The sequence below is a fragment of the Pelodiscus sinensis genome, chromosome 2, assembly GCF_052426305.1.
Source record: "Pelodiscus sinensis isolate ZL-2025 chromosome 2, ASM5242630v1, whole genome shotgun sequence".
Taxonomy (NCBI): domain Eukaryota; kingdom Metazoa; phylum Chordata; order Testudines; family Trionychidae; genus Pelodiscus; species Pelodiscus sinensis.
The window spans coordinates 2,516,010-2,523,472 of NC_143053.1; the positions used below are offsets into that span (position 1 = coordinate 2,516,010).

Sequence of the window (7,463 nt, forward strand, 5' to 3'; positions counted from 1 at the left end):
TCTGGGCTGGGGCAGGATGTTGGGGTGCAGGAGGGGGCGGGGGTGGGGGTGGCAGTGAGGGCTCTGGAGGGGTGTGGGAGTCTGGGGGAAGAGGGTGCAGGCTCTGGAAGGGAGGGGTGGGTGAGGGGGTGCAGGAGGGGGCAGGGGGGATCTTCTCTTACCTGGGGCACCCCTCTCTGGCAGTGGCTTCTGTGGGGGTGTGGCTTCCACATGCCACGCCTCCCTCCCACCCCGTCTGTCCCCCAGCCCCCGTCACCCCCACCCCCTGCCCCCGTCACCCCCACCCCTGCCCCCGTGTGTCCCCCAGCCCCCTGCCACCCTACCCCCGTCACCCCCACCCCTGTCCCCATGTGTCCCCCAGCCCCCTGCAACCCCCACACCATGCTCCCGTGTGACCCCCAGCCCCCGTCACCCCACCCCCTGCCCCCGTCACCCCCACCCCCTGCCCCCGTCACCCCCCCCCTGCCCCCTGCCCCCACCCTCCGTCACCCCCACCCCTGCCCCCGTGTGTCCCCCAGCCTCCGTCACCCCCACAGCCTGCCCCCATGTGTCCCCCAGCCCCTGTCACCCCCACACCCTGCCCTCGTGTGTCCCCCAGCCCCCTGCCACCCCACTCCCTGCCCCCTGTGTCCCCCAGCCCCCTGCCACCCCCACCCCCTGCCCCAGTGTGTCCCCCAGCCCCCGTCACCCCCACCCCTTGCCCCCGTGTGTCCCCCAGCCCCCGTCACCCCCACCCCCTGCCCCCGTGTGTCCCCCTGCCCCCGTCACCCCCACCCCCTGCCCCCGTGTGTCCCCCTGCCCCCGTCAGCCCCACCCCTGCCCCCGTGTGTGATCACTGCCCAGGCCCAGCCTAGCCAGCCGGCCAGGGTGGCCTCGGGGACTGAGCACCAGCCAGCGGGGGTGGCAGAGCTGGGGGGCTGGGCGCTGGGGCCGCCTGGGGGCTCTGCCCACCAGCCCCCTGCGAGGACAGGAGGGGGGCAGGGCACTCCTGGGAGGAGCGGGACTGGCCCCTTGCAGGGGGGGGCTCTTTCCAGCTGGACTGTTGGCCCGGCCGTAGGGACCCCAGGCTGCCCCCACCCTCTCCCTGCATTTGGGTCCACGTCCCTCTCGGCCCCGCCAGCCAGGGGGAAGGGGGTCTGGCTGGCTATGGGGCAGGAAGGGGGGACACTGGAAGCAGGGGGAGGGATCGGGGGAGATGTGTGGGGTGGGCACAGGGCCAGGGATGGGCAGAGCCCTGGACACAGCGGCGGGACCCTCCCCGTGGCAGGCCGTGGCACAGAGCGGGTGGCACCAGCAGCCCCCCACGCAAAGAACCGCAGGTGGAGAGGGAGGCTGCTTTACTGGGGCCCGGCCCCTCACGCCTCCAGCCCCTCGCCCTGCGGCGGGGGGGGCCAGTGGCGGATCACGTGGCGCGCCGACACGTCCGGCCAGTCGAAGTAGTTGAGCCGCAGCTTGTGCGCGATCTGCTTGCCCAGGAACTCCATGTGCTGGGGGGCAGGGCAGGGGCATGAGGCCGGGGCCGGGGCAGCAGGTGGGTGGGAATGAGGGGCACTGGCAGAACTCGGGGGTGAGGAGCCCAGAGCTGGGCTGGCAGGGGCTGCGGGTGGGGGGGAGGGGCACCGGCAGGGCTGGGCCGGGGGGCAGGGGCTGCGGGTGGGGGGGAGGGGCAGGGGGGGGCCGGGGGGCAGCGGGTGGGGGGGGAGGGGCACCGGCAGGGCTGGGCCGGGGGGCAGGGGCTGCGGGTGGGGAGGGAGGGGCACTGGCAGGGGGGGGGGGCAGGGGCTGCGGGTGGGGAGCGAGGGGCACCGGCAGGGCTGGGCCGGGGGGCAGGGGCTGCGGGGGGGGGGAGGGGCACCGGCAGGGCTGGGCCGGGGGGCAGGGGCTGCGGGTGGGGAGGGAGGGGCACCGGCAGGGCTGGGCCGGGGGGCAGGGGCTGTGGGGGGGGGGAGGGACACCGGCAGGGCTGGGCCGGGGGGCAGGGGCTGCGGGTGGGGAGGGAGGGGCACCGGCAGGGCTGGGCCGGGGGGCAGGGGCTGCGGGTGGGGAGCGAGGGGCACCGGCGGGGCTGGGCCGGGGGGCAGGGGCTGCGGGTGGGGAGGGAGGGGCACCGGCAGGGCTGGGCCGGGGGGCAGGGGCTGCGGGTGGGGAGCGAGGGGCACCGGCGGGGCTGGGCCGGGGGGCAGGGGCTGCGGGTGGGGGGGGAGGGGCACCGGCAGGGCTGGGCCGGGGGGCAGGGGCTGCGGGTGGGGAGGGAGGGGCACCGGCAGGGCTGGGTGGGCACAGGGCTGTGGGGAGCCGAGCTCTCTGAGGTCCCGGGGTCCGGCCGTGCCCAGGCCCAAGCGGCTGGCAGGGCCCCGGGCTGGGGGCAGGGCCGGGCCGGGCTGCTCACCTCGTATTTGTCCGACAGGCTGGCCAGGGCCAGCACCTCCAGGCCGTAGCCGTTGAGGATGAGGCGGTAGAAGGGCTTCCCGTAGGCTGCAAGGCAGGCCAGAGGCAGCGGTGAGGGGCGGAGGGACCCCAGCCCCAGGCCCTCCCTCCCGCTCCCCGCCGGGGCCGTACCGTCCATCTGGGCCCCCAGCCGGATGTAGATCTGGTGCAGGGGCCCCTCCTGCCAGAGCTGCCGCTTGATGTAGATCTGGTAGCAGCCCCGGTTGTGGTTGATCACCAGGTGCCGCTTGTACATGGAGCTGAGGAAGAGCCAGAGCCCGACCAGCATCCCGTAGGCAAAGAAGCCGGAGTAATCCTGGGAGGTCTGCGGGGCAGAGGCGGCCGTGGGGATGGCGGAGCCAGGACCCAGAGCCTGGCACGAGGCGGGCGAGCCGGAGGAAGCTGCTGGCCCCAGCTCCTGGGCTGGGGGGTGGCTGCAGGACTCGGGGAGTCTGTGCCAGGGAACCCCAGTTCGCCGTCACCCACTGGAAGTAACGCCCTGGGCCTGGCCCAGCCACCAGCCCAGGCGAGCGAGGGGCCCAGGTGGGATGTGAGGGCACGGGGCTGGCGGGGCTCTGGGGCGGGGCACGGGGCCAGCCACGGACGCTCCTACCTTCCCATACTTGCGGTAGAGGACTACGCCCAGCACACTGAGCAGGAAGATGACGGCCCCCTTCCACAGCGTATCCTTGTAATACTCCATCACGTACACTGGGGGGGACGGAGAGGGCTCAGCCCCGAGCCAGCCCCAGACGCACCCTCCCCCGCCAGCCAGCGAGGCCCCGGGACACTCACCGCGCTCGGGGGACGAGCCTGGGGCTGCCCCAGACAGGGCCCAATGGGAGCACGGGGCAGACGGTTCCCTTTGGCGCCTGCAGGCAGGACACGGAGCCGCGCATGCTTAGGCAGCGCCTTGCCCTGGGCAGGCAGAAGGCCAGCGGGTTCTGGAGCAGCGATGGCAGCACTCCTGCTGGGGCCGGAGCAGGAAAACAGAACAACGTGGGGGGGGGTGGAGTGGGGAGCCTCTTGGGCTCCGCAGCCGTTTCGGGAGGAGAGCAGAAAGCAGCGGGCCCCGGAGCAGGTCCTGGAGAGCAGGAGCCGGCATGGCGGTGGGGTCGCGAGTGAGCCCTGGACTCTGGAGGACAGACGGTCGCTGTCCGGAGTGGGGGAAGTGGGGTGTTTGCAAATGCCAGAGCAGGTTGCAGGAGAGGCTGCCGGGTGGTGGAGCAGTGAGGATAACACTTGCTAGTTTAGGAGTGGGTTCTGGAGCAGGGCTGGCAGGATGTTGGTGGGTTCTGGAGTGGGGCAGGCTGGACCTTTGTAGGTTTTCGAGCAGGGTGCATGGCTCGCTAGTGGGTTCCAGAGCAGGCAGAATGCCACAGGGCCCTGAAGCGAAGTAGTCAGAGCAACAATAGATTCTGGAGTGGGGTAGGCAGAAGAGCATGGCTCCAGAGCAGGTTCTAGAGCAGGGTGAGCAGGCTCTGGAGTGGGTGTGCCAGAACACTGTGGTTCCAGAGTGGGATGACCAGAACACTGTAGTCCCTGAGCAGGTTCTAGATCAGGGCAAAGAGATCCCCTTGGTTCCAGAGCAGGCTCTGGAGTGGGGTGTGCCAGGAGGCCATGGTTCCAGAGTAGGATGGCCAGAATACTGTGGTCCCAGAGCAGGTTCTGGAGTGGGATGGCCAGAACAGCATGGTTCCAGAGTGAGTTCTGGAGCCAGGTGGGCTGAAGGCCACGATTCCAGAGCTGGTTCTGGAGCGCCAAAGGCAGCCTCATGGCCTCTCTTCACAGCACACCAACCCAATGGTGCCGCATCAGACACCTCCCGTGGGCCTCTCAAATCCCTCCAGGAGCTTTGGGTGACGTGGGACCATGGACCCAGAAGCCCTCCAGCACCCAGCTCCCTGGGCCTCGTGCGCCTCACCATTGGGCCGCTGCACCTGGAAGGGGAAATGCGCGTTCTGCTGCAGCTTGCGGGCCAGTCTCTTCTCCACGTCAAAGAAGCTGATGCTCCAAAGGGCGAAGGCGTCTCGTGGCATGGCTGCTCTGGGGAGGTGGGCGCCCACAGCGACGGGGGCTGCCGAGGGAAGGCGAGGAGCCCGTCAGCCAGCTGGCAAGCCCGCCCTGGGCTACGTACAGGGAGCCCTGGAATTCCTCGGTGCGGAAGCTGGCATGGGGCAGGGTGGGATGGGCCAGCGGGTGGCTGGAGCTGGGAAGAGAACCCCAGAAGCCAAGCCCCAAGATCGTATCTCTTGTGGGCTCCGGAATGATGCCCACTGCTGTCCCCAAGCCCCCACGGGGACTCTGCCAGCGTTTGTGCCACGCTGAGCCCAGAGCCTCCCGGTCCTGGCACTTGCCAAGTGGCCTGGCCAATTGCCAGTGCCCCGTACCTGCAGGGGCAGGCGAGTCCCAGCTGGGGAACAGCGAAGACTGAGGGAAGACTGAGCGTCAAGGGAGGCTCAAAGACAGGGCCCTTCCGGGGAGGGGGACACGGAGCGCACGGCTGAGCCATGGCGACCGGCTTCCATGGGCTCTAGAACCAGCTGCCAGTTCTAGAGCGCCCAGGGCCCCGCTTCCGTGGCAGCAGCGCGTGGAGAAGGAGGCGACAAGCCGGCCGCGTCCCTGGCGCTGGGCAGCAGGCTCTGGAGGGGGAAGGTGGGACGTCCCGGGGAGGTCACGGACCAACGCTCAGGGCCCCGTGGACACAGCCCGCAGCCCCGCAGCAGGAGGGGCCAGCCGGCGGGCAGGGAACACACGCGGCTTGTGGGGAGCTGCTCTCCCCTGTGAGCCCCCCAGGCGCTGCGCCCCAGCTTGGCTCACATGGAGCTGGCTCGGCCCGGCTGCTGCTCCCGTGACCACGCCCGGCCGGGGGCTTGGAGACATTGGGAACCTACACGCAGGACAGGGGAGCAGCTGGGCTCCAGCCGGCATCCTGGGCTTCCCCCTCCCGCTCCGAGGCAGCCTTGCCTTGAAAAGCCAGGGCTGCGCTGTTGGCTGCCAGCGCTCCAGTGGGAAGGTCCCAAGTACCAGCTAGGACCCCCCCCCCCACAGCTGCTGGGCCCCCTGACGCCTGGGGGAGCTTTTGCGCCACTGCGTATGCGCAGAATTCACAGCCAGCGCAGATCTGCTCTTGGGATGAGCAGTGCTGCCTCCCCCCACCCCCCTCCCCCGCCCCAGGCCACTGCCAGCCGCTGCCTTCATCCCGGCCCCTGCCCCCCAGAGCGGGAGGGGAAGTGCAGGGGAGGGGGAGGGCCAACTTTCAAACCCTTGAACAGAACACGGCTGCCCGCACCCGCCTTCCCCCTGCAGAGCCGGGATGAGAGGAGCTGAAGAGCCTGCTCAATCCAGGCTGTGGGGCAGGGGTGGAGTCAGACCCTGGAGCAATGGGGCAGGGCAGGGAGTCCATCCCCACAGCAAGGGGCTGGGGAAACTGAGGCACGGCCGGGTGGGGGATGTCTCCAGAACAAGGGGCTGGGGGGTCCCTCTCCACACTGGGGTAGGACAGCATGAGAGGGGCATGAGGGTTGGGTCCCTGGAACAAGGGGCTGGGGAAACTGAGGCACAGCAGGGCAGGGGGCAGACAGTCCCCTGACCAATAGGGACTTTGGAGCCAGCCAGTTCTCCCCCTCAGGCTGGGGGGGGCTGTTAAAACAGAGCCCCTCCTCCAGGCTCCAATTGCAGCTGCTGCTCTGCCCCCCCGCCCCCCCCGCCCGCACCCGCCAGAGGCCGTTTAGTGCAGGCACCCGGCAGCCAGTCAGTTGTGAGAGCAGAACCGGGGGAGCTGCCAGTTCCTCCCCTGGACCAGACGTTGCTCTGGAAAAGCAGACCCGTGGCAGCCCGACCCCTGCGCCTGCCCAGCTTCCCCGTACGGCACGAGGGGCGGAGTCGGGTCGCGCCCAAACCGGCCTGGCAAGGTCATTGCACAAGAGCTGTTGCGAGGGAAGGGAAGTGTCGGGTCCCGGCTTTCAAACCCACAGAAGTGACACTTGTCTCCTGAGCAGGTGGGTCCCGTGGGTCTGGGCTATCGCAGGCCACGCCGTGCACCAGGGAGAGCCACAGAGACACCGGAGCAGGCGGGTCTGAGCGATCACAGGCCACGCCGTGCACCAGGGAGAGCCACGGAGACACCGGAGCAGGCGGGTCTGAGCGATCGCAGGCCACGCCACGCACCAGGGAGAGCCACGGAGACACCGGAGCAGGCAGGTCTGAGCGATCGCAGGCCACGCCGTGCACCAGGGAGAGCCACAGAGACACCGGAGCAGGCGAGTCTGAGCGATCGCAGGCCACGCCGTGCACCAGGGAGAGCCACAGAGACACCAGAGCAGGCAGGTCTGAGCGATCGCAGGCCACGCCACGCACCAGGGAGAGCCACGGAGACACCAGAGCAGGCGGGTCTGAGCGATCGCAGGCCACGCCGTGCACCAGGGAGAGCCACAGAGACACCGGAGCAGGCGGGTCTGAGCGATCGCAGGCCACGCCGTGCACCAGGGAGAGCCACAGAGACACCGGAGCAGGCAGGTCTGAGCGATCGCAGGCCACGCCGTGCACCAGGGAGAGCCACAGAGACACCAGAGCAGGCAGGTCTGAGCGATCGCAGGCCACGCCGTGCACCAGGGAGAGCCACGGAGACACCGGAGCAGGCAGGTCTGAGCGATCGCAGGCCACGCCGTGCACCAGGGAGAGCCACAGAGACACCAGAGCAGGCAGGTCTGAGCGATCGCAGGCCACGCCACGCACCAGGGAGAGCCACAGAGACACCGGAGCAGGCGGGTCTGAGCGATCGCAGGCCACGCCGTGCACCAGGGAGAGCCACAGAGACACCGGAGCAGGCGGGTCTGAGCGATCGCAGGCCACGCCGTGCACCAGGGAGAGCCACGGAGACACCAGAGCAGGCAGGTCTGAGCGATCGCAGGCCACGCCGTGCACCAGGGAGAGCCACGGAGACACCGGAGCAGGCAGGTCTGAGCGATCGCAGGCCACGCCGTGCACCAGGGAGAGCCACGGAGACACCAGAGCAGGCAGGTCTGAGCGATCGC

General features: G+C 70.3%; 1 protein-coding gene across 1 annotated transcript; it reads right to left on the minus strand.

The window, feature by feature from the left end:
* Window positions 1-1,230: 1,230 nt before the first annotated feature.
* On the minus strand, window positions 1,231-5,528 carry CATSPERQ (catsper channel auxiliary subunit theta). Its single transcript, XM_089776104.1, has 5 exons — window positions 4,352-5,528; window positions 3,041-3,138; window positions 2,560-2,752; window positions 2,390-2,475; window positions 1,231-1,487 (listed from the first exon to the last, which is right to left on the minus strand). The coding sequence occupies exons 1-5, from the start codon at window positions 4,464-4,466 to the stop codon at window positions 1,356-1,358; spliced, it is 624 nt and encodes a 207-aa protein (XP_089632230.1). The 5' UTR covers window positions 4,467-5,528; the 3' UTR covers window positions 1,231-1,355.
* Between the last annotated feature and the right edge of the window lie 1,935 nt (window positions 5,529-7,463).

Excerpts from the sequence above, each read along its gene's own strand:
- CATSPERQ (XM_089776104.1), bottom strand. The coding sequence starts at position 4,466 with ATGCCACGAGACGCCTTCGCCCTTTGGAGCATCAGCTTCTTTGACGTG. Across the intron at positions 3,139-4,351 it reads CCAGGTGCAGCGGCCCAATG|TGTACGTGATGGAGTATTAC; the intron begins GTGAGGCGCACG and ends CGTCCCCCCCAG. Across the intron at positions 2,753-3,040 it reads TCTACCGCAAGTATGGGAAG|ACCTCCCAGGATTACTCCGG; the intron begins GTAGGAGCGTCC and ends TCTGCCCCGCAG.